The sequence below is a fragment of the Ursus arctos genome, unplaced genomic scaffold (assembly GCF_023065955.2).
Source record: "Ursus arctos isolate Adak ecotype North America unplaced genomic scaffold, UrsArc2.0 scaffold_21, whole genome shotgun sequence".
Lineage (NCBI taxonomy): Eukaryota > Metazoa > Chordata > Mammalia > Carnivora > Ursidae > Ursus > Ursus arctos.
This window is the reverse complement of record NW_026622886.1, coordinates 9,558,011-9,584,557: the sequence shown is the minus strand read 5'-3', so window position 1 is coordinate 9,584,557 and position 26,547 is coordinate 9,558,011. Positions and strand designations below refer to the sequence as shown.

Genomic DNA, 26,547 nt, shown 5'->3' with positions numbered 1-26,547 from the left:
TTGCATATAACACCCAGTGCACCATGCAATATGTGCCCTCCTTAATGCGATTTCTTATTCAGACATTTATTTCTATGGATATTAAGTATCTTCTAAGTGTCTGGTACTATTCCAAGCCCTGGTAATAAGCAGTGAACAAAACAGACAAAATTCCAGTCCATGGGGGACTGACATTCTTGTAGGCAAGAGAGATAATAATACGCTTTGAGATAAAATAAAAGGGGAGAATAGGAAGCATGTGGGGGGAAGGCATGTGGTCAGTAGTTGAAATCTTGGGTACAATGGTGGAGGAACTGCACCTTCTTGAAAAGGTGGCATTGAGAGAAGTAAGGGAGCAGACCCTACCTGGCCAAAGAGCACTGGAGGCAAAAGGAAGGCCTGGGGGCCAGAGGCCCGACCAAGAGTGATGGAGCTGGAGGACCCTCCAGGGGGCTGCAGACCAGGCTGGCTGGAGCAGAGCCAGCAAGCAGTGAGTCGTCAGAGCCACTCTGTGAACTTTGGCTTTTACTCTGAGTAAGATGGACAGCTGCTGGAGGAGTCCGAGCAGATGAGAGAGATGATGCGACTTACTACGGCTACAGTGATGAAAACAGACTGGGGGTCAAGGGAGGGGCATGGTCCCAGCCAGATGCTCTTACCGTAACCCAGGCCGTAGTTGGCGGTGAGTGGGAAAAGCATGATGATGGCGAAATAGTGAGAAGGGATCAATCTGGACAAAGTAGCACCCACTGGGATTGCTGATGGCTTGGGGTGACTGAGCTCTACACCTCATCCCGCTTTTCATCGTACTTTGTCTGTTTCCTGAGCTCGGGGGGGGGTATGGGAGGGCATCAGTGCGCAGCTCCGTGCTTCTCTGCAGGCACTTGGGTTTATCTTCCTCCTTCTGCTAAGCCACTTACTGTTCTTTACTCCTCAGCTTTCCCCTCTGTATCATTATCTCTTGCCTATTCTTTTTCTTATAGGTTTACACCTTAATTTTTTTCAACTCTAGTGTTAGGTTTGGAGAAGGAGTGGAGCTAAACATAGGTGTTTCAGCGGCCATGTTTACTGGAAACCCCTGTGTCTGCTTGACACAAGAGTGCTTAGTGTGCTTGGGGTTTTTTACTGCAATTTGTAGAACTAAAGTCAAAATGATTATTATTTCTAAACGAAAGGTGAGAGGAATATTTAGAGCGCCAAACTTTTGTGTGCTGACCAGAGCTTTGCCTCTAAGGCTTCTTGGTTTCATTGGCTATGTGAATCATTTCTAATATTGAAAACTAACTTTAAAATATTTAAAGCTCACACACTGAGAATTTTGACCTAAATGTAACAATCATCGTAAGTGTAGTCTAGATCCATCTTCCTGGAATAAGGATTCTCTTAGCTTATCTTCAGCAGGTTGCTTTCCACCTTGTGTGTGGCCCGTGAGGGGAGCCCCTGCTGCTTTCCAAGGCAGCCTGCTCTGTGGTGGCACCGTTGTGATGGCTCTGTGGAGCCTGAGCGCACTTCTCTCTAGCATGCACCCGTCGTTCCGCCCTGTCCCAGGCGGGTCCTGAATGGACACCTTACCCTTGTCTTCATGGCTGCCCTCTGTGCAGCATTTAAAGAAGGCCTTCAGGTTGGGAAAAAGTAGAACAAAGAGGTAGACGTCTTGAGCCCTAACCAAGTGAGCTGTTTTATCTCTTTATGCCTTGGTCTCTCGTCTTTGAAATGGGGACAGTTTCCTAGGAGTTGTCACTGGGATTAAAGGAACTGGTATGAGTGAAGCAGTGAACCCCGTGTCTGGTGCACAGCCAGCAGCCGGTAAAGGCAAGCTGCTGCCGTTGTTCCATCCCAGGTCCCTTGGAGACCAGGCAGGAAAGGAAGGCTCGGAGCCTGGGTGAGTTGGAGGCGGGCGGGTCCTGTGAAATGGGTGGGCGAGTCAGCGGGGCTTGTTGACCAACAGGAACAGAGAAGAAGGAGGCCCTGTGCCTGGTTTTAAGCTTGGTAAGGGAGGACAGCAGTCACAGAGCAGCTTTGTCTCATTGAACTTGAGGTGACAGAGGATCATCTCAAGTGTGTATGTCATTAACTCGTTCGTTGATCGAGCTTTCACCGTGTCCCAGGCAGGCACTGTTCTAGACACTGGAAACGCAGTGGTAAATGGGACTGACACGGTCTCTCCTCTCCTGGAATTGGTGTTCTCCTGGGGGAAGAAACAGAAGAAAAGTAAACGAAAATATGAACGTGATCATTTAAGATAGTGTTAAGCACTGTGAATGGAAGATGATGTGAAAGAGTGACTGGTTTGGGGGTGACGGGGTGCGCTTTGAACTGATGACCAGGAACAGTCTCATGGAGGAAGTGACATTGGAAGGATGAGAAGGAGCCAGCCAAGCAGAAGTCTGAAACAATTAAGTCCAGGAGCCCTGAGGCATGAGTGAGCTTGGTATCTTCAAGGGACAGAATAAAGGCCCTTCTGGCTGGTGCAGCCTGGAGTAGCGGAGCGCTCTGGGTGAGAGAAGTGGAAGGGGCACATCACGTAGGAACTTGTTCCTCATATGCTGGGAGCCCGTAGGGCTGTTGGGTGATGAGTCGAAGACAGGCACAAGGAGATCGAACGTCCAGTCTAAGAGAGCCGCCTGGATGCCTGCGGAGAGTGGATTGGAGGTGAGCAAAGAGGGAAGCAGGGCGACTGTTCGGTGGTCCAGGCAGAGCGGATGATGGCGTGTGCTCTGGAGGAGCACTGCAAGAATGGGGGGAAGGGATGCCCTCGAGGTGTGCTCTGGAGGTCCTGCCGTTAGGACTTGCGGGTGGCTGAGGTGTTGGGGAAGGAGGGGCAGGAGCTGAAGGCGAGGGTGAGGCCTGAGCTGCTGCTGCTGCTGTTCATCACGCAGCGGGGGCCTGGGGAGGACATGCTGGGAGGTAGGCAGGGGCAGGGCTTGAGGACTGGGGCCTCCGGTCCGAGGGCCCCTGGGAGACTCCAAGTGAAGATGTTGGGTGGGCACTTGGACATAGAGTCTGGAGCTCCAGGGAGGGGCTGAGGCTGCAGATAAAGTGTGGATGTCATGAGCATCTAACTTACAGCGTTTTTTACCGTCTGCATTATTAATAAGCTGCAAGCATTTTCATTCCATCCTTAACCTTTGCGGTCTAATTGGTATTGTTACTCGTACTCTGTAGAACCAGAACTTTGAGGCTCAGAAAGGTGATGAGTGGCTTGCCCACTACAGCTCAGTGCTGCCAGAGCCAGGATTCGAACCCAGTTTTTTGATCTGAGTGCATTTCCCATTCTGTTAAATCTGGTTAAAGGTGACTCTTGTCTCTTCTGATATCCCATGGTTACTCTGCCCCCAGATTGGCATATTCCGAGGGAATCCCCCTTTGGGAGAAACAATCTTTTCTTGAAACTGAAACCTAATATTTCTTACATCTTTTCAGTATCTCCTCCTTAAGGTGGTCATTTTCTCAAAATTTGCCTTCTTGGATAAGCAGGTTTACACGGCTCTCCTCTGCCACCAGTCTGGAGTAAATACTAATCCCCGCACACTTTGTTCCAGAAATACCTGCCAAACCCCCATATTAACACATACTCCTAACATATAGCTGTGTTTGTCAGGAATCCCTTCCCTTCTAGAATCAACTCATTGCAACAGTCCCCATTCCCTTCCTTAGTCAGTCCTCTGGCCAAGCTTTCATTGCCTTGATTAAAATTCTATCAAGAATTTGAACAGATATTGAAAGGAAGTAAATTGTTGAGCCCTCAACTTTGACCATCCTCCTGATCCCTCTGGCTAGCTGGGATAGTTAGGGCCCTGGGGGACGGTGAGGACAGTGAGCTGGTTTGGAACATTCACGTGCAGCAGACATAGCTGTTGGCATCTTCAAGGAACCATACGACGCAGCCCTTAGTGTGGGGCCCGAAGAGGAACTGCTTCCGGCCTGGGAGAGCTGGATGTTGGCAAGTGGGACGTGAAGGGATGGAGAAGGCAGTCCCCAGCCTCGGCCATGCTCTCTTTGGTTGTCATGCAATGAGCCGACAAAGTTCTCTAGTGCTGGGAGTCTTCAGGGTATGTGGGTCACTCCATGCGCGATTCCTGCAGTGATTTGGTTCTCTTCTGGCCCGGACACTTGCCAGATGAAGATCAGCGTTAGCTGGACTTTGTTTTCACGCTCGGAAGTCAGGATTGTCTGGAAATAGTATTTGGTCCTTCGTAGCGTCACCTGCAAGTGGACACATATGTAGGCTCTGTGAGAAAATGTAAAGATTGTTTTGATTTAATGTATCTTTATGCCCATCTCTTTTTTCCTCTTGCACAGAGAGCATTGTATTTGTTATCTTCGATGTTCAGAAAGCAGTGTGGCCCTGCAGTTTGCCTGTCATCCTTTGCTAGTAGTTTACCTTGACGAAGCTGTTGTGAGCAAGGATTCTTTCGGGGCTTCTTAAAATACCCTCTCCAGCAATTAGAGGGGACTTCAGAATCTAGTTTCACAGAAATGAGTGTCTGTCCTGCTCAAACCTGATCAGCTCAAAGGTGGTGGGTCATGAGTAGCTGAGGGAAACAAACGTGGAGTGGAGGCTCCCCGGCTGCAGTTCTGTGCCGGGTGTCTGTCGTGCCAGCTCAGGAGGCAGATGGAAGAGGACAGAGCGGGTGGTGAACTGGAGCAGGAGCCTAGCGCCAAGTCGTTGGGAGCCCGCATCCGTGCTGGCGACCAGCGGCAGTGAGGTCACTGGTTGGAGAAGGCCCGTTGAAGAGTCAGCAGGTGCTGTTACAACCGTGACAGCCTCGTAAGCAGCATCACCTGCTAGGACCTCGGGAGTGGAGGAGCGCTAAGCAGAGAACCAAGTGTGGAGGAAGAAGGAAATAATTGATGAAGAAGAGGGTATCGCCTCCCGCCTTTGCTCACAGCACGCTTTAGATAAGGGCTTTCCAGTAGTCTTCTAGTGAGAAAGTCACAAAATTTGGAGAAGTACAGCCCTTCTTTGGGTCTTTGTGAGGCCTGGTAGGTATCTCATCCGTAAATGCCACTGAGTCCGCTCCCCCCAAAAGAGCTGGGCCTTGAATCCAGAATCTCTAGAGCGGTTCATCCTTTAGTAGAATGCAAAATACTTCCCTACGCCGGAGTTGTGGAAGTTAGTTGTGTTTGTTTACAAAGGAAGGAAAGTTTGGTTTTGCATGTTTTCATCTCAGCTGGTGAGAAGTATTTAAACCCTGAAGTCTTGTTCTCTTTTCCAAGTGTTTTAGACTTCTAGGTACCTTAGAAGGACTTCTGCGACAGGGGCACAGTGATGCTGCATGGGGGACAATAGAACAGAATGTGGGTGTAGAATGTTCTTTATGTTTTCTCTTCATATTCTTCATCAGTTCATACATGGAGTTGAAGATAGAAAAAGACATTCACATATAATGTGATGGGAGTTGTGTTGGAAACAAGACTTTTTATTAAAATCAAAATTACATATTTAAGTCTCTCGAGCTTTGGTGTAAGTTCTATATGAAGGGAACTTGTCAAAGGCAAACATTTTTATCTTGAGCCTTGCTTTTTCTATGGTTACTTCATTTATGAGGAGGATGAGCAGATTTCCTACTCTTTTTTAAAAAAGAAATTTTTAACAGAAATTATCTGTCGGCCAAAGGAGTTCCCAAAAGTTTCCTTTCAGTGTGCAGACAAACCAAATTATTATATTTCCAGATTTCCTCCTACTTTTGCTGCCATTCACAACGAGGGAGGAAAAAGTGGACTCCTTTGATGTGGGGGGAAAAGAAAGCAATATATCACTTCCCTGAAAGAACATTTCTCAGTCTCTCATGTGAAAAAGGATTAGCACCTCCAACAAAGGTCCTGTAGATCACAGAATCGGGCAGCAATACCAAATAGTACTCCTAAGGAGAGGAAAAACTGTATTTGAGCAAGAGTGTTTGTCCTGGCAAACAGAAGCTTTTTAATAACTGCAAATCTGAGATAAAGGCCTAAGGTCCTCGGAGTCTCCCCGTAAATCCTCAGACAGCCAGTTTAAACAGAGCGAAACCGACTTTTGTTTTAAAATAGAAGTATAGTCTTGTCAAAATACAGCGTTTTCGGGGACTGGCTCTGAGTGTCTGTGGTTCATAAGGATCACATATTTACGGGTGAAATGGTTTGGAAGATTCTTCTCGGACCCTCTCCTGTCAACGGCAGTTGGTTAGGAGGTGGCTTGCTTCTATTTTGCATTAATAAAAGTTATTCCAAAGCAAAACAAGTTGCTGAATTAATGTATTAAGATTTGGGTTGAGTGTTTGTCAGAAGAAAAGAAAACCGACCCTGACTTCCCAGCACATTACCGAATCCTTACACGGTTGTTGTGAAGAGGCTGTGGGAAGTAAAAAAATGCCGATTCTTGTGTGGCAGAAGAGCTGAGAGGAAAGGTCGTTCGTTCAACCAGCTTTGGTTAAAAACGTTGCTTTTTCCAAGTGTTCCTGTATTTCCTTTTTCTGGACTCTGTTTTCTAAAATTGAGAGCATGAAAAGGCTCAGACTGAAAATAATGATCACACTAATAGCACCTTGTACACACGTGGCACTTGAGGCGCCTGCAGTCCGCTCCGCTCGCCTGAAGCTTCAAAGTCTGTGTGTCTTTGGCTCCCTACTTTGCTTGATCCTGCTTGAATGAAAGATCCGAAGTGGGAGGGGAGAAGGGGGCCGATGGAGCCCTGGGGATGGGGGGGGGGGATGCCAAGTGACCTTCAGAATTTTGGTCCAAAAACAAATTCTGGGAACTCTTTAATGTGAGAAATCAGGATTATTTTGTCCACATGGACCCCTTAATTGTAAGGAGATTTTTATTTAATTTACTTTTTTAAGAACAAATTTTGGTCTTCAGTAGCTAGCTAGTAACCCTCTGACCTTTCAGTAAATACCCAACTAAAGCTTTGAAATTAGGGTGTTTAGTGTTTTATGGCCCAGAATAAAAATCTCCAATTCTGTTTCCAAATAGTGTAGCCTCAACACATTTTATTAAGCTCTTGACACATTCAGCCGTGTGTATTTTGTAAAGTTCCTATGGTTATTGTTTTACAATAGCTGCTTCCAGAAGCATTGTAAGGGTTTCAATTAATCAGCCCTTTGTGTGCTTCAGACTATGCAAATTTATCACATCAAACCATTCAACTGCTCATGGGAAAGCCGTGTAAAAACTGTATTGTCTTCTAGCGCCTCCTCTCATTTAGAGTGATGTTTTAATAAGAAAGCTAATCAAGTTTTCTTATGCATTATTTATCTGTTAACATGTAAGGAAGAGCCGAATTAAAATTATGTCAACCGGGATATGGCAAGAGATGTGATAGATGTGGAAGTGATTCAACGGCAAAACAAAGCTCATATGATTCAACAGTTTTTGTCTCCTCCCCTCCCCCTGGGGATTATTTAAGGTGCTGGTGTGAAAAATAAAAGAAGGTTAATTCAATAACTGGAAAGGAGGAAGGGGAAGAAAGGAGGCGCCACCTGTGTTAGCCTTCACGTTTTGATTTAGAGATTTACATTTCTGAATATAGAAAGGCTTATCGAGATGAGTTCATTCAAAGCAAAAACATTTCTTCCTGATACAAACAGCCAAACTAGAAAGCATTCCCGCTGCTTACCCCCACCACTCACCCCTGCTTTCATCACTGAGTCAGCTCTCTGGCCCTAGAAATCTGCAGCACAGGCCCCGTGAGTTGTAAAGTTAGTCGGGGACGCCGTCCCGCTAACGTGAGATGATCTGAACGGCCCGCCCGAGTGAGCTTTTCGGCCCTTCATCCAGTTAGTGCAACTGCCGCTGCTCCTTCTATTCATTAGGCTGGACTCCTCTGCTTTGCTAGTTTGCTTCCTGCTGAGAGTAATTAGGTTTCTTATATAATAATAATTCCTTGTATTTAGATGCCACCTTTCTCTAAGGACCTTAAAGTACCTCTCAGACATTAGCTCATCTGTTCTTCTAACACAATTGCCTCATGAGATAGGTGCTAATTATTCCCATTACAAAGACCAAACAACTAAGGCTCACCAGAAAGTGGTGTCTTCCCCCCCAGAGTAGCAGAATATCACTTGAACAGCAGAGAGTCCTATTAAGGTCACCTGATTCTTTGATGGCCTGCCTTACTTAGATCTGAGAGTCCAGGTGATGAGCCCTTTGCAGAGGGAACCCCACCAACCCATGAACCTCATTAACGCCCGGCATGGCCAAGTGGTCACTCCTTCACTAAACACCAACACTTTTCTTCCACTGACTGATAGAGAAAAATCACAGCAGCATTTCACCCTTCGTTAGTGTAGAGACTGTTCACTGAGCAGGATAAATAGCCTTGTGTCAGAGGTAAGTACCTGCAGAAGATCATTTAGCCTCCATTAGTAGTATTTCAGCAGAACCCACTGCCCAGTCTGCTCTGTCATTTAGAGCATTCGAAGGTGGCACGCTGAATTGTATCAGTGTTTTTGTTTTCGGTATTCAGTCGTTTTAATCAGCACAGGACACTTGTCAAGTGGAGTTGGGTCCGGAGGTTCTCCCTGCCCCACCTGCAGGGCAGTCCTTGTCCCACGGCAGGTGCTTGGTAACTGAAGGAAAGGACTCTCTCTCCTCACCCAGAAAACGAAGAGACCCAGCACAGATCGGCCTCAGAGCACTACACTTAGTCCAGCAGTGGTTATACAGAGAGGGTAGACTTGCTAAGTAAAAATTACAGCAATTAAAAAGTGAAGCAGAGTGTGATACTCAGATGAGACCGGCTATCGACAAAATAGAAAACCCTTCGCTAGTCGGTGCTCAGCACACCGAAGTCCCATCAAAGACAGCTCTTGAATTAAAGATTTCAGTACAGTTTTCTTCTGCCAGTTGCTATTGCTTTTCCTGTCTTGACATGGTACTAGAATGCTTTCGTTTTCCCTTCTTTTTTTTTTAACCTTCTTTTAATTTTTTCTATTTGAATTAAGATAGGTCCATTACACTAAAACTAGTTAAAAAAAAAAAAGCCAAAAGACTTGTGAACAAGTCATTTGCTGTTTATAATCAGAAAGACTTTCTAAGGATGATTCATTAGAATAACTGAACTTTCACTGGGGAAACCTATTCTTAAAATGATTTATATGTTGTTCCGTGAGGCCACGGAAATAGAAATAACAAATTGGCGTAAGATCCTCCAGTGTCTAGAGCGTGACACAGAGAGAACTGTGACAGTGGGTCCCCAGATGTGCCTTTCCTGTGTGGCTTGGCGGTCAGACTTGTGACTTTAGACCCCCTAAATTCTTTGCCTTTACAGTTTGAAATTAATATTGATGTTAATGGGATAATATATTATCTGTTGGGTATCTGTGGAACCATTCTGCTCGTTCCGTGTTCTGGTTTCTCCTTATTACCTATTTTCATTTCTTAAAAGGTCCGTAGTATAGCCTGTGGTCTAATTCCTGGTTGGCCCCTGTGAGTCCGTGACATGTTCTGGGGCCTGTTCAACTGGTGTATTTGCATTTTGCTGCCAGGAGGTTGTGCCATAAACAATGGGGTTGAGACACCAGCATGAGCCAGGGGATGAAATTTTATTTTAAAATCTGAAATGCTGTGTAAGCATTTAAGGTATGAATCGGTAATTGTTTCAATAACAGCTTCCATTAGATATGGTTTATTTGTAGTCCATCCTCTTTTCAAGGATCCAGGGGAGTGTTAACACACTGGAGCGGACTGCATATCATTTACATTTTTAAACCAGCGTTAAGGGAAAGTGACCATAACTTTTGAGAGTTCTAAATCTTGGGAGAGCTTTGACGCCTCTATCCTTAGAGAAAACAGTTTTAATTTTTCATGTGAAAATAAGAAAAGAAACCTTCCTTTGCTTTGATGAAGGACTTGAGTGATTCTGAAACCAAGAAATACCTTTTTAAAAAAGAAAAGTCTGGTCCGAAGACCGAGAGCTCTCGTCTCCCCGCCCCCCCCCATGAATTCTGTAAAATACAAACTTCTAAAAATCATCTGTCTCATTTGAGATTCAAGATCATCAAATTCTGTCTAAATATTTTGTTTTAACTTCTAAGCTCATTATGGTTTCTTTGTGTTAACGTGTATTAGAATCTGTCGGCTATGACTGGTCTCATAAGCACAGCCAGCGGAGCAGAATAAGTTAATTATTTACTTGTGTCACCAGTGCTCTTCATCTAATGAAATGCACAGCTGTGTTAGATCTGCCGTTGGATGTGTGGCTTCCATTGTTCCGCGAGTCAGCAGAGGGTAGAAGCCCCAGTGATGGAGAGCCCTCAGTTCTTTCTGCTGTTCTGGCTTTCTGTGTCGATTTCATGGATCTTTTATCATTCACTTTCACACAAAACAAACAACACAGGGCTGTCTGCTATGGGAACCATCTTGGCATATAAAAGGGTTTTCAGAGCCTAAAGTAATTTTAAGTTAGCTAAGATTTAATTTTTGGCTTACAGGTGCCCTTGGTTCGGATGTGGCCAAAGCAGTTCCTATAATGGAATGAAAAATTCCCAAAGTTACTTGTCTGTATTTTTAAATGCAGTGTCAAAAAGGGGCCGGTAGAATTACTTCCCAAAAAGGAAACCGTACTACAGTTTTAATCAGATTTCAAGCAAAGTTATTAGAGATTCAGATTTCAGGGGAAGGAGCATTGCTTTCATTCTAATAGCCAAGTGAAGTTGGCCTGATTAAATGTGTCAACGAAAACTAAAAATACAAGATGCAAATCCCCTCTCTCCTTCCCCTCCCCCCATGGCACTGTTCCCTGCCCCCCCCCCCCGGAGCTTCTGTACCCCCTGCTCCTCACTCCCACCTTCTCGAGTTGGAGGGCGGACGCCGGCTTCCCCCTGTGAACCGCTGCTGAAGGGTGCCGAGGTCTTCCTTTGGTTTTGTTTTTAAGGGATCTAGCCAAACCCTCCACCTCCTCCCCAGCCAAAGTGACATCCTGTCCAGAGCACGTCCCAGGACCGGCCTCTGCAGGAATTGCCATTTTTAACATTTTGTTCACTGCTACACAATGTCGTTGTCGGTGCACCTAGATTTACAATTTGATCTCTTTCAGAGAAGATTTCCCAGTAGCCCGAGTGTTTGTCAGATAATTTCAGTGTGGACAAGATGGATTTTGGGAGGGAAGAAAGAAAGGGTCACACACTCGGCTTGATTTAAATTCTCAGACATTGTAGTTGAATTTGAAATAAACTGAACTGAGTGAGTTTCTGTGCTTCATGTGGGAAAGCATACGTGCTTCATAATAAACAGTACAATCTCAACCAAAAGCCAATTAAAGTACCTCCGTGCGCTAGAATTCCACACCACAGACCTAATCACCGTATCACTGGCAGCCACTGGAAATAAGAGTATTAATAACCGATACTGAAATAAGCAAGGGGCTTTCTTTTTCTTTAGACTGTAGCTCTTGGCGATTATAACACATCACAAAAATTTTATTTTAAAATAGTTTGAGTGATTATGTAGAAATCAAGCTGAGGAAACATTTCTGGGAGAGCAGTTTCTTCTCAGTAGATACAGACGGTTGATAACTTTATATTCAAGGGAAAAAGAATTTTATCTTAGTAGATATAAAAGGATGTTATTTCTTTGTCCAATGCCACTGTACGTTAGTTTTCCAATTTTAAATTATGTAGATTGGGGTTAACAGTCTAAATTATGCCCCATCCCTCCTACCAAGAAAAAGAAATCAGAGGAATGAAAACCAGTTTAAGCAACAAAATCCCCTACAGGTTGTAGTAATATGAAGGGAGTTAGAAAATACAGTTAATTTAAGAGACAGTAGCGTACCTAGAGCTGGTAGGTTTTTGTTTTGTTCAGTTTCCATTCTTAGACTTCTGCTTCTAATTCTAGTCTTTTTTCCCGAGAATAATTTGGCATTTAATTTTCTTCAACTTTACAACTTCACTCAAAGATCACTTTTCTAACGTGCCGTCAGCTATGAGAATTAGAATTCCGTAGGGCAGTTTATGCTCAGCCAGGGAAGCCCTGGCAAAAGCTGGCCAGGCGGCCAGTGCTCTGGTCGCCCTGGTAGCACACCAGCCACACACGAAGAGTTGTCGTCACACTTGTTTCAAACCGCAATGAAAACACACCTGTCATTCAGGTGGTTCTGTGTTTGATTGATAGAGGAGTCCGAGCCCCGGCGAGGAGCAAAACTGCCGCGGACTGGAAGCTTCAGGGCCGGTGGTGGGGCCGAGGCCCAGCGAAGGCGCTGCTCGTGGGTCTCCGTGGCAGGAGAGGTTGGGCGAGCAGCCTGACGGCACCGTCGTGCATCATGCCAGCAGCCCGGTCCGCAGGCTGCCGTGCGTCTCTGCAAGGACAGCCGTTTTCAGATGGTTTCTCTAGCAGGATTGTTGGAAATTGCTTTTGTTACTACTGTTGGTAGAGACCATGGAGAGAGAAAGAGAGAGCAGGGGGCAGATTCCAACTGAGTCCTGTAGTCTTCCTTTCTGCCGACATGCTGTACACGGTGTAAGGTCTTCTCTCCCTTAGGTGTTTGTGGCTTGATCGTCCCTCAGGAAGACATGCCATTTTGTGATTCTGGCATCTGTCCCGACATCATCATGAACCCGCACGGCTTCCCATCGCGAATGACGGTCAGTACGTTTTTCAGAGGTACTGCTTGTAAGGAAGAAAGCGGGCAGTGTTGGCCATGGGACCCTGAAACTTATTTTTAGAAAGGGCCCTTTGACCCTCTTGCCACACGAATAGGTTCCCGCCCCCGACAGTGCAAGGTTGCTGTTCTGTACAGAGGGAGTGCAGAGAGGGTGTGCCCTTCCCTTTGAGAGCAGTCTTCTGAGGGAGGAACGTACCCTCAGCAAAAAGAACCTCTTTTATTGACCCCCATGTTTCTCCCTTCCCATGGTTCTCGTTTGGCACCCTGGCTGCACGGCTTAACAGCTGTACGACTGGGGAAAGCTGCTCAACCGGTCTGTGCTTGAGTTCCCTCAGGGGCACAGCACGGGGAATAATAGTGCCTGTCCCATGGGGCTTTGGGGGCACGAACGTGGATCCCACACGTCAAGCTTTTCCAAGGGCCACACACAGTAAGAGAGCAATAAATATTTGCTGCTATTAATGTATCACTCTTATTAATAGTAGTGATGTCAGTCTTTGAGGGGAGTAGGCTGTGGCTAAGTAAACAGACTTCCTGGGGCTCACTTGGGTGGTTCCATCCCACAGGTGGGGAAGCTGATTGAGCTGCTGGCCGGCAAGGCCGGCGTGTTGGATGGCAGATTCCACTACGGCACCGCGTTTGGAGGCAGCAAAGTGAAGGATGTGTGTGAAGACCTCGTTCGCCATGGTTATAACTACCTGGGGAAAGACTATGTTACATCTGGCATCACAGGGTAAGTACGTTGGTAGACATTTTAAAGAAAAAGTATGATTTTAAGGCATACCTTAAGATGAGCTTTTCTCCTGTAAGAAAGTGGACGCAAGAAAATCTAACTTTGGAGGTGTTGGCTGGTGCGGCCATGCTGGTAATCATGTTGCCGTACGTAAGTGTGTCGAGTCAACACCTGCTCACAGTTGTATGTCAGTTACATCTCAGTAAAACCGGGGGGGGGGGGAAGGAAATGCAAACTCACAAAACTGATAAATTAAGAAGTGGTGTTTTACTGGTGAGCGTATCATTTAAAAAGGAGAAAAGTCGATTTACCAAAATAGGATTTCTATACAACTTGAATCGTATATAATGCAAAATCCCATAACCACTGAACTTTCTCTGTTTAAGAGAATGAATATCGGATAATTCATGCTCTGACAGCCTGAGGCCTGACGTTTGCGTGTTCATTCACTAAGTATGTAACGGCAAACAAAATAGACAGGGTCCCTGAGCTGTGCAGCTGACCAATGAGGTTTGTTACTAGGCTTACTAAAAAATGAGACAAAAAGTAACTTCTCAGCAGGGCCTACCCTGACTCCTTAATTTGAAACCGCAACTCCGTATTGCCCATTTCCTACCTTATTTTTCTCTGTAGCATTCATCCTTATCAAATACCCCATGTAATAATACTGTCTAATACTGTTATCTGTCTCCTCCGTGAGAGCAGTACTCGTCTGTTTCATTTCCAGTTTCTGCACACAGCAGGCGCTCCATAAATACTGATTCAGTAAAGGAATGGGAACAAATCAGTACAAACAGCTGTCACGGAAACGAAGGCAGAGAGTGGGTTAGGACGCCTCTGTGAGGTGGTGGGTGTGTTTCAGCAGAGATGGGAAGGGTGAGAAGAGCAGACCATTTGAAGACCGTTTGATGGAGAGGTGGGGCTGCGTTTGACACCTTCCCAGGGACAGACCTCAGTTCACCTGAGGTGAGACTGCAGAAGGAAACAACGTTCTCACAGACAGTGCTGGCTCCTCCTATGAACCTGGGGGAAGCAGAGATCCCTGAAATTCTTGTAGATGACAGGCTTTGGAAACTTGATTCACACATGGTTTTAAAGGATCAAATCAGTTGCTTAAGTTAAGACACACATTGTATTTTGTGCCAGATAAAAGTCTGGGTGGGATGTGGCGTTTCTACTGTTTTCTGAGGCTTTGCTTATATTGAAGCGGTACTGGGCGTGCACTTGTGTGTAAGGACCCAGGGCTTGATTTGGTGCTGCACATAGACTATCCTGATGGGATTTAAATGGTCAGAATTGGTGTTTGTTAAAAATATTGAGTGCTTCTAAAATGACCTATACAAACTATGATAACGTAGATTTCCTTAGGTATATCATGCCTGAGATGTTCTAGAAAATCACATTACAGGAAAAGAGTAATAGTCTATTTCAAAAGCGATTCACTGAAGTAACTGAGGTCCACTTCAAAAATTGCGGTTGTCGTGGTGAAACTGATGGTCTCGGTCTTTGCTCCTCATCCAGAAATAATGCAGAAGTTGACCAGAAAATGTGCAGAACCAATGAATGAATTTGGTTGGCCTTCTGAACATGATTTCACTGAAAGATTTGAATGGGTTATTAATGCTCTGCTTCCCGTAGATAGCTTTAGTTTCTGTCTACACCACCTTCCCCTATGCCCCAGCTAGTGTTTTCATGTCTTTGCCAGTTATCTGAGTGGCAGAGTTTGAGAAACACAAGTTGAACTTGTCAGCTGAAAGTTCCCCAGAGGGCTTGCAAGCACATTCACCCACCAGCTTCACCCCTTGCCAGATTCTTGAGTATAACTAGGAGGGGAAATCGCACGCGGCTCTCTTCAGTGGATGATGGAATGGCATTAGGTGGCAGAGTTGCCTAGACTCTACCATGAGCAGCCATACTGAGAAGGATTGGAATCCTCGATGATCAGAGCTGGAAAGAACCTTGGTCTGACCCCCTTGTTGTACAACTAGGAAAACTGGGATAAAGAGGTCAAGTAATGACTGTGTGACAGAGGTGGGACAAGAGCCGTGTCACCCGACACACTGTCGATTGTGCCTTGCACTCCACTCTGTGTCTTCCCCGAATCTGGCTGTCCTTAAGCCGGCACAGTGGCTTGAAGGCTGCAAGCGCCTGTGTGGGTGGTGGTAGAAGATAAGGCAGGCAAGCAGGGGCCGAGTGCTTCCGTGTGCCCCTGCCGTGTTGCTCGCTGCCTTTGCTCCTTGCACTCCTGCTTCGTGGTCCAAAAGCACTGCGTGTGAGCCCGGCCATCGTGGCAGGGAGGGCCCTGGATTCCCTGCACCACTCACCAGCTCTGATTAACCTCTCGGACCCTCTGTACCTATTCCTTCCTCTTAAAAAATTAGGACAGTGTCTCCCTCTCTGGATGGGGTGTGGATTAAATGGCACATGGCAGATTCTCCCTTACTTTTGAGGAAGTTCCAGGGCAGGAAAAATTTTTTAGAGGCATTAATCCCCTGCCTGCTATTGCTCCAAACTAAAGGAGAAAGTTTTTTCTGTCAAAGCACTGAAATGTTCACTGTCTTTTACAAGTCTTACTACAGTTTTTCTAAGGATTCATTGAGTCAGTGATGGTTTAACAAACCTTTGCGGAGCCCCAGTCATGTGCCAGGCAGGGTCACCAGTGCCAGAGCCACAGTGACAGAGGAGGCAGAGTGCTTATCCCAAGGAGTTTGCTTCTGGTGGGAAGACGGGCAGTAATCAGGGAAATAGTGAATGTGTATTTTAATATCAAGTGGTGGCAAGTGCTCTAAAGAAAATAAAACCTAGGTAAGAGTTGAGAGAGAGTGGGGGCTCGGTGATGGTGGGGTGAGAGGAGGACTCCTATAGATAAGGTGATGAGGGAAAGGGAGGTCTCTGAGGAGGTGAAATGTTCGACAGCCGTGTGAATACCTGGTGGAAGAATGTCTTAGAAACAAGAAGTGCAAAGGCCCTGAGGCAGACTTGCTACATTCGAGGAGCCACCAAGAGGCTGGAGTTACTGGAGTAGAATGAGCAGTGGGGAAAGGGAACAGGACGTGAGTCGGAGGTGGGCAAGAACCAGACTATGTGAGACGTTTATGGCTGTGATACAAAATTTGGATGACACAGATTCTGAATGTGGTAGAAAGCCACTGGGAATTTAGAACAGAAGAATAATCTGCGATTTACATTTGAGAAGGAATCGCTCTGATTTGTCCTGCGAAAACAGATTGTTGAGGGCTAGAAGCGGAAGCAGGGAGAGCAGCCAGACGAGCGTCTGCAGGAGTCTAGGCGAGAAAGGGTGGCAGCCTGACTAGGGCACGAGCAGTGAAGGACGGACCGTTCTGTACTTACGTTCTCACCACCTGTTCACGTTTTCATTTCTTAAGTAAACAGTGTGTCTTCTAACATGTCGGTGGTGTTTTTATATTTTCAGATCTTGCCTTTTCATTCAGTGCAGACTGAAAATCCTCCTCTCTCACTCATTCATCAGCCCCTTCTGAAACAAGCAAACAAGGCCCTGCCAGTGAGGGGTCCTGAGGCTGTCTTGTTAGCCCAAACCTGGTTCTTAGCCCAAAACTTTGACCTTTCTTCCAGCGAGCCCTTGGAAGCATACATCTATTTTGGCCCAGTGTACTATCAGAAACTGAAGCACATGGTGCTGGACAAGATGCACGCCCGGGCCCGGGGACCACGAGCTGTCCTGACCAGGTAAGAGGGGAGCATTTACAGAAAGAATTTCTGATGCGGTCGAGCCTACCTTGCACTCCCCAGATACAGCAACAGGTAGACTCAGTGAAGTTTCTGTTTCCCCGAGAGGTCAAAATTTGGAGTGTTAGGCATCAACAGAAATCCTGTATGTCTGGTTAGCAGGAAACAATAGCAACCAATTAAAAATCATCCCAGAGGCACAGGAGCGACCCATTCCAGGTCTTGCCAGTAGTTGCCTACCATGGCCCTTGACTGTGTACCCGTTTGCAAATATGGTCTTATTCAAAAAGCTTCATGTGTAAGAATGTAGACACACTTACATACCCACCACATGCACATACATGGATACACCTGCGTGCTCCCATGCACACACAGAAGACACATACGTACATTATTTGGGAGCCCAAGCCACGGCTGTCGTTTTTTAAACCTTCTGTTACTGGAGCAGAAGGCGCCTGTACTCGCATGCTCGTTTGAATAAGCTCCGGGAGGTCCACACGGGCCCTGTTCGCCAGTGTATCCTCAGCTCCAAGCACAGTGTCCGCATGTTGATGAATGCGTGGGTATCGTCGTTGGAAAGGGAATGACAGATGCTAAGTTTCACGTGTTCTTAGTCCTGTGTTCTCCAGTTGGAGAAGCATAGTTCAGGGCAGTGGCTCTCAAGCCCGAGCACTTTTGCCTCCCAGGGGACATTTGACAATGTCCAAACATGTCTTAGGGTGTCGCAGCTGGGGATGTGGGGAGGGAGCTACTGGCATCTGGTGGGTAGAGGCTAGGAATGCTGCCGGAGACCCTCCAGGGCACCGGGCAGCCCCCACCATAGAGAATTCCCCAGCTCCGTAGGGGTTTCCTGCCGAGTTGAGGAACCGTGGGCCAGGAGAGGGAGCACGGGCCTTGAAGCCAGGTAGACGTGGATGTGAACTCACCTCCACCTTGTAGCTTTACCCTGAGCCTTGGACAGATCACTCAGCTACTCGCAGCTTCGGTTTTTCTTAGACATGAAGTGGCCACAATGATGCCCACCTCACAGCATGCTGGGAATGTCTGATGTTCAAGTGTAGAACGTGTGTAGTGCCGATCCATGGGGAACGCTCCAGAAATAGCCCGTTCCCTGCCTGCTTCCGCTGATCCGGGCTCGGACGTTCCAGTGCAGGGGAAGGGTGGGGGAGGGAGCAGCGAGTGTCTGAGTTAACTTTTGTAAACCAAGGGAGAGGTGGGGATGATTCAGTCTCATGACCACTTAAAACTGAGCAGATGCTCGTGCCTATTGGAACGATAGACATACGTGTGCTCCAAATTGCAGAAGAGGGAGGAGAAGTCAAGATTCTTGAGGCACCGGCGAGCCCAGCTGTGAGACACTACTTGGGTTAGGTGTAATCTCTCCCCTGAGCACTGTCCCCTCCAAAACTTCTGTCTCAGTTAGAACAACCAAAAACCATTCCAGAAGAACAAGTGTCAAAACAGTTCTTTCCTATTTTGAACTTTGTTGTATAAAAAAAAGTTACTACTTTTGTGCATTCCGTGGGAAGACTGCGGGAGTGCATTTGTCCATAGTCCGTTATCTCAGTTGGTTTAAATCCAAGTTTTGGGTTCTGCCCACATGTGATGTGGCCACCTTCACTTGTCCAGTGGCTGCTGATCGATTCCTCCTGCCCCAGGGGTTCCGTCAGCAGATAAAGACAGATGTTGTGCTCAGTTACCAAGTTTCCACTACAGTGTGTTCGTTTCGACTATTGGTTCAGTTTTTCATATGTAGATTGTCTTTGAACAAATAATCTCCAACTTCAGTCGTGTTCCCAGTATAACTTGTAGCAACAACAAAAGGTAAAAGTTCAGCATGGGTTGGCGTATGCTTGTTTACCGTTTTAACTCTTTGGAAAGTTGGCAGCAACGATAAAGAATAAAAGATGCTCTGGAGTAAAGCGAGCGTGAGGTTTGTGGTCCACTCCTGCGCAAGGAGTGTCGCTCCAAAATCAGCCAGCCGGGGAGCTCGCTTGCTTTCTTCTCTCTTCTTTTTCAGTAGCTTGTGTCGTCACACCTGGGTGGGGTTCCCTGTGCTGTTTCAGTATCCCCTGATTGTACCTGCATCTCTGAGCCCCGGATTCTTACCCTCTTCAAGTATCCCCGAGCACGGCAGACACATAAGCCGCAGGGAGTCCATTCAGGGGACGCGAAGATCCCAGCTTAAGTGTCCCCTCTGAGGAGGAATGGAGCATCGTCATGCAGGAAGGACGGACCTGGAGGGGACACACACAACTTTCCTGGTCTCCGAGGACCCTCCCCTCTGGCTCAGGCACTCTGTCCTTCCAGATGGTTCCTGATCTGTTCCAAATTTTATAAAAATCCTTTTGCTTCTTTCCATGTTTGCTTCTTAGTAACACGGAGCCCTGACAATAACCACTGGGGGACCCAGGTTTCTTCCACTCTCTGTTCTGCTTAGTTGTTCAGTGTTAAACAACAGAACTAAAACATCTCTGAAAAGAGTCAAAAGCCATTCTTCCCTGACTTGAGGGCTGTGCTATCCTAATAATAATGATACCGTGGTGGTAGTAGTAATGCTGGCACTGCTATTTTATATGATTCTATATTGATTCGTTATGACATCAGATGACATTATTTAATTATTTATTATTACAACTTAATAACAATAGCAACCACTAGTATTACATCTCCGCTCACTTAAGGCTCTTGGGGAACCTTAAATTTTACATTTTGCACGTGCGGCTGAGGGGCAGGCTGGGCAGCCGGCTCCAGGTCCCTGTGCAGTAACTGATTTGGATGCAGGTGAGCCCTACTCCGAAGCCCTGTGCTCTTAGCCAGCACGCGATGCTGCCCCTTTGTTGGTTTAATCTAATCATGACACATTTATCTGATTTGTTTCAAAGACAGCCCACTGAAGGTCGATCTCGTGATGGCGGTTTGCGTCTTGGAGAAATGGAACGTGACTGTTTAATCGGTTATGGAGCCAGTATGCTTTTACTAGAGAGACTAATGATTTCAAGTGATGCCTTTGAGGTTGATGTCTGTGGGCAGTGTGGACTTCTGGGGTATTCTGGCTGGTAAGTGGATACCATATGTCTCTCATACACACACCTTGCCTCTTAAATCACAGTTCAAGAAGTGACCCTGGATCATACCCACATACTCTCCAACCTTCCCGTCCATGCATTCCTAGAATTGGGGGTTTTATATGTACCTGTTTAGTTTGCCTACCTAATGTTCTGTTTTCTACACCACTAGAGTTTAAATACCCAAGGAGCATGGACTTTGTCTTCTTTTTAATATTATCTTGATTTATATCATTATTCATCTGTAAAAATGCCTAGCAGATTCATTGTTAGGTATGAGAAGTATAGCATTTTGTAACTAGAAACTTTTTAGAGAACATTGTGTTGAATGCCCTTATTTAGCCTCAAACCCAAAGAGCCTGGTATGTTGCCCCATGTCATATAGCAAGTTGGTGAGAGAGCCGGGGTCAGGACCTGGTACCCTGATACGCTGGTACCCTGACCCCTTGTCTGTACTCTGTCTGCATAGCAAGCTGCTTTACACTTGGACTGTGAGTTCCATCATGGCAGAGATGAGGTCTGTCTCAGTAATTCACTCAACAAACAATTCATGAGAATCTGCTAAGTGCCAGACACTGTTCTAGGACCCAGAATACAGTGGTGAATAAGAAGATAGATGAATGGCTGCTCACAGGGATCGTCTCTTCTAGTTCATTCCAACTACATTCTGTCTTGTTTACCCCCTGCTTCTCCAGTGTGGGACCTGGTAGAGGCTTAGTAAAAAATAATTGCTGGATGACACTGACCCTGCGTATGGAGGATTGCAAGTAGGTAAATTATGTAAATCAGAAAGCTGATAATGTCTGCAGAGTTCAGTGCACAAAGGCCAGCTTAAAGGGCGAAGCTACATGTTTGTTGGCTTTGCTTGTGTAGGTGGTAAGCGTTCCACTCTGCCACCAAGGGACGTCTCCTCTGTTTGAGGTTAGTCACATTCCAGCGCCCTGACTTGCCCTGGAAGCAGGAGGGCGTGTAGCTGGCCAGTCTTCACATATTTTCTATCAGAGACGAGGTCTAACGTGGGTGTTGCAGGGACAGGAAACAGCCTGAACTCCCTGGTCACCCTCACGTGCGCTCCCAGAGCCCCTTTCCCAGGGAGGCACCATCCCCTGGAGGATAGAATTAGGCCAGATGAGCCACCCTTGCCAGAGTTGAGGGCTACCTGGGCCACATTTTCCCCCACTGAGTCTCTCCTCAAAGCCTCCTTCCAGGGAGGTTCCTGGCTTCCTGCCATTATAAGCCTCCAGTTTCTTGGTTGAATAAAGCAAATCAAGAGTCAGAGTGAGTGGGCATCTTAGAATAGAGTATATCCCTTGCTTGGTAAATGACAAAACCTTTGAGCCAATTATTGTATGGGTTCTGGTGTGGAAGAGTTGATGAGACTTGTCGGTGAAGAAATCATTTCGTTTAAAAACGAACACAGGAGGTGGCCATTTGCAGCTCATTCCTTTCATAAGGTTGCGGAGATGGGTGACGTGATTCTAAGCCTAAGCCTGGCTCTTTCTTATATCAGTGACTGGGGTGGGGGTTTCAATTCTGAGATGTCTATTCGCCTTTTGAAATGCATATCGAATTTGCCTTTTATTGTCCTGGCTGTGTCACAACAGCCACGCAACTGTAAGAGGAAGGTGCCTGGGACCAGTTCCACTGTGCTCACATCTTCAAATTTGGCCCAAGGATTTTTAAGTCATTCACTTTGAAAAGACGGTACAGAAGAGTCGTTTTATTAAAAATAGAGATCATGAAACTTCAAAATGGATTTCCTTTTCTTCTCTGTCCTCCCAGCATTTTCTCCTATGCCCCCCACCCAAAAGGGAGAGAAAAAGAGAGAAAGCAGTAGACCAGATTCACTCACGTACTTTGAAAACCTTCCCCTCTCTTTCACTGACTATTCAGGGAAACTAAGGAAAGCAGTAATTGATCTCAATATTATCCTGTTAAATTCTTAGCTTCTTTCCTGCTTTGTTTCTGTGTCATTTAGAGATCGTGTGATGGCAGAGCCTGATGTGGAAGCTCGTGTGTTCCGTGTGTGTTGTATTTGAAATCCTTTGAAAGAGGGCTAAATCAGGTTACACGGTTTAAGGGTCTTTACTGTAATTAAACAGACCTGGATATACTGTGTGTCTGATTTTGAGTGGCCTGCTTGTACCCTTGTTGCCAACAGAAAAAAATCCTAATCCAGTCTGGACGTCTAGCAGCCTCCTCACGTGCAGCTCTGTGGCAGAGGAGCATAACGATGCCGTCGTTTTCCATCATTACCTGGGCGTGTGTGCGGGGCCGTGCAGAGGGAGCACGGGCGTGTGTGGCAGGAAGTCGCTCTTTAATGAACAGCACAATGGAGGCTGCGTAATTAGAGCAGTTCGGAACCTTGAAACTGGCCTTTTGTCAGTGACTTGCACATTAGTAAGGCATTGCTATGGGGATGTTTACAGCAAGACTGTTGTTCTGCAGAAGACATGAAGGGCATAAGTCACAAAAGAGAGGTCCGGAAGGAACACTACAGAGAAAAGAAAATCCTTATTAAGATAATTAGCTCATCAAGGACATTTTACTGGACAGTCAGTGTCTCATGTGAAGCCGCAGCCGCCTCCTTTTGATGCCTTTGCCCTAAAAAGTCAGTTTATTTTATTGTTGTTGGGTCATGTTTCTTCCTTTTGAAATTGTTCAAACACAGGGTAAGGTAACTCAATAGCTTGCAATTTATGTGTGTATATACGTGTATATATATTTATACGTGTGCGTGTATGTATGTAGAATAATGCAGTGGGACGTTGTAAGTGGTGGAGAAATGTTTAATAATGGAGAAGGTTAGTGGGCTTTCTGGATTATGAACCAGCATGTATGGGAATTTTAAATAAGCTTGGACTGAAGTCACAGAGTAACATAGACAGAATCAGCAAGAAGTTACTGCCACTAAAACCATTTCTCCAATTTAATTAAAGCATGAAAATGATTCCTGAATAAATTAGGTCAACCAAGCACATTAAAAACATAGTTCTTAAATGATAATACATTAAAGAGGTCTGCAGGTACAGTCTTTTAGGAAGAAGTCCGTCACTGTGTTGATATGACTGTTGATGGGATCGGGCACTCCCCGTGTGTCCTCAGTCCCTGCAGTCAGCCCCCGTGGGGACCATGCTGCTCACACAGGTCCTGGCTCGTCTTTTCCTCTTTCCCTTCTCAGGAGGTTCACATCTATAGTGTCACCCATCACCACGCTCAAATTCTTTGTGCTTTTCTTTTCTAAAATAATAAAAGCCTGATTTTGCTGATTTCAAAAATGATCCCTGCACTTTATAAAGTATTCAAAGTTACAAAAAGAAAAAAGAAAAATATAAATTATCACATTAATTCTCATCACCCAGAGGTGACTGCTATTCACATTTTAGTGACTCTTTTTGAGACATCTCTGTTGCCAATAGTTATGTAACACCCCCCCACCCCCCCCACGCCGGTTGTTTGTTTGTTTTTTTTAATGATGAACCCTTTGAGATTCTGATAATAGCAGCAAAATGCAAATACATACTCACCAAAAAAAAATCTTGTTACCTATGACTTTGGGGGCTTCATATATTTACTGAAACCCATCCGAGGACCGAAACCAGGTTGTTGAGAGAACTTTTTTCACTCCACAGAATGTCCCAGACACCTTTATATTTCAATAAATATGGGTCTACATCACCACGTTGAATGGCTGCACAGCATTCTTCTGTGTAAATGTCTCATAATCACAGAAGCAGTTCCCTCCCGGATCTCCGAGCAGGCCCCTGCTTTGTGCTGTTATAAACAGTGTGAACATTCTCCTACACTCATCTTGGCCACTTCTGAGATTAGTCAGATACTACACACATTTACGTTGTTACACGTACTGCCTTACTGCCCCCCACGGTGGCCTTCCCCTCCGCTTCCCAGTCAGCGCGGAATCTTCTAAGCTTCGGTTGGTGTTCCTCTTGCGCTTGTTACTCCTCCATTGACTAGGAGGACCTTGTTTCCACCCAAGTCTCAGCTGCCCCAGACTCTTGAGGTGTAGGGTGAGTTCTTATTTGGGTCTGAAACCTGAGAGGATAGTTCGCTTTCTGCCCAGGGACTCTTTATTGGTTGTAGCCATTGACTAAGACCTAGGTTTAGTTCACTGGCTCTCTCTGAAGGAAGAGGAAGGAAGATCCTTATCGGAATAGCAGGCGTATTGTTAGGAGCACGGGCTCTTGTAGAGATTCAGTGAAAATGTATGCATGGGGAGAGCAGGTCCTAAGTGCACTAGCTTCTCCTGCAAGTAGAAACCGCCAAGCATGTAGAGCCCGGGAAAAATAAACAGCATTTGACTGGCCACCACATCCTCTCTGAAAGTCCTGTGTTCCCCGTCACACTTCAGGTGTCTCAGTGACAGAGCAAGTTGTACTTGTTGAGTGTCTTACCGTGAAGAGTATAGTATAATAGATTTCTATCCAATACATAGAGATTGAATCAATTTTAAAAGTTTTCAACATTGAAAAGTCTAAATCTGAGCAACTTGGAGATGGCTCAGATTTCTGGGCCTCACTCAGAACAAGTAGTAAATGGGAGATGTTTTGCATTTTAAAGAGAAAGATCTAGAAAAGGGTAGTAACCGATTAAAATTGCATGCTTTTAAACCTGCAGGAGTGATAGTTGTTTTGCTTTTGTTTTGTCTCCTTGGATGCTGCTTTTTGTGGGGGGGGGGGGGCACATAAGTACCTATTTGATAGTGGGACTGAACCCTGACGAATAGAATGGATCGGATGGATGGTAGAATCCACGTGCAGGCCTTGGTTTCCGAGCCACCGTCCCTCTAACACGTGCCGACTTGGGTTTCAGGTGCCATTACTGCAAGTCGTCCTGTCACGTGTCCTCCCTCCGCATCCCGTACGCCTGCAAGCTGCTCTTCCAGGAGCTGCAGTCGATGAACATCATCCCCCGCTTGAAACTGTCCAAATACAATGAGTAAGGGCGGGACAGGCCATTATTTAAAGAGAACCGCCGGCAGGTCCAAGGCAGTGGAAAGCGGAGGGGATTGAGGACCACATCTGCTCCTGCAAAGAATTCCTTTGAATGTCCCCGCTCAAGAAAGGAAGACGGAGAGGCTTTCTTGCCCTGCGGACCGACGACACAGCCTTGATCCGTGAGCCTTGGGCGTGGGAGACATGCCACCCACGCAGACCATGATGCCGTCTCTCTTTCCTGGACTGAATGCGAGTCACAAATGGACATGACCTGAAAGATAAATAAACTTTTATTTATGTTCTGGTATCTTGAAATCTACTCATGAGAAAGACCTTTCTCCTTTAAAAGAATATTTGGGGTTAAATTCCCCATGATGCCTTCCCAGCTAACAAAACTCAAAGACTCTTACGACACCTGAAGGGTATGAAGAGTGTCTTTGAATGTTGGCGTGGCCTTTGTCGAGGTAGCTGAGAGGAGCGGTGTGTGAAGGGAGAGAGCTGTGGGACGCTGAGAGCAGCGGATAAAGGGGCGGCTTTCTTACCTGGTACTGTGAAATACAATGAATAAATTCCTACCATCTTATTAGTAAGTTTACCAAGGATGTCCCCTTGTCTTACGGACTTGATTGCTACTCTTTTGAACCTCCACAGACAAGGCGATAATATTTGTTGAACATCTGAAAATAATTCCATGGGTGCTTTGTGATTTTTTTTTTGTCCCTTCCATTCCTGCCAGGATGTTAGCTCTGCATTTTCTTTTTAATCTGACAACGTTCTTCACTTTTATTTCTAATTTGTTCTTAATTGTTCTACCCTGAAGGCAGAGAACGATTTGTATTAAGGATTGTCTATGAAATAAGTCAGAAAAGCTTTGAGTAATGGTCAAGGCTCCATTTCCAGCATGTCACATTGAACGTGTTTCACAGAACATCAGTAGGGATTATACACCAACAGGAAGCAAGTTCCAGTATCAAATAAGGTGTAGAAACCAGATGTAACCAAGTTAAACGTACCAGGAACTTTTCAAAGCCTTTCTTTACCAAGCTCCTATACTGGGACTCTCCAAAAGAGGGATGTTCCAGGAGCCAGGCTAGTCATTGACTTAGGAACCCAGCCTCAACCTCGTTTCGTTGACTTCACAATAAAAAGCTCTAATTCAAGTGTAAAAGTCCTACAGACTTAACAGGAAAAGCAGAGAGAATGAGGGACATACTGCAGGTGAACAGGCCTTCCTCAGCCATCACCACGAATGTCTCCATTCGTTTCAGGGGCTCAATAGGTATTACAGAGGCAGAGGGGTTTGAATGCTGGATCTTTGGTTATGCCAGTTGTTCCTTCCTTTCTAGTTCTTAAAATTGATGGTGCCTTGGGGCGCCTGGGTGACTCAGTTGGTTGAGCCTCCGACTCTTGGTTTTGGCTCAGGTCATGATCTCAGGGTCATAGGATCAAGCCCTGTGTTGGGCTCCATGCTGAATGGGGAGTCTGCTTAAGATTCTCTTTCTCCCTCTCCCTCTGCCC

General features: G+C 45.9%; 1 protein-coding gene across 1 annotated transcript in view; it reads left to right on the top strand.

The window, feature by feature from the left end:
- Positions 1-25,624, top strand: part of POLR3B (RNA polymerase III subunit B) — a 106,857-nt gene extending 81,233 nt beyond the window's left edge. The window contains exons 24-28 of the mRNA XM_026499750.4: positions 12,442-12,545; positions 13,132-13,298; positions 16,893-17,006; positions 19,892-20,065; positions 24,905-25,624. Coding sequence (XP_026355535.1) covers positions 12,442-12,545; positions 13,132-13,298; positions 16,893-17,006; positions 19,892-20,065; positions 24,905-25,034 — 689 coding nt within the window. The 3' untranslated portion in view covers positions 25,035-25,624. The remainder of the gene's footprint in view (positions 1-12,441; positions 12,546-13,131; positions 13,299-16,892; positions 17,007-19,891; positions 20,066-24,904) is intronic.
- The last annotated feature ends 923 nt before the right edge of the window (positions 25,625-26,547 follow it).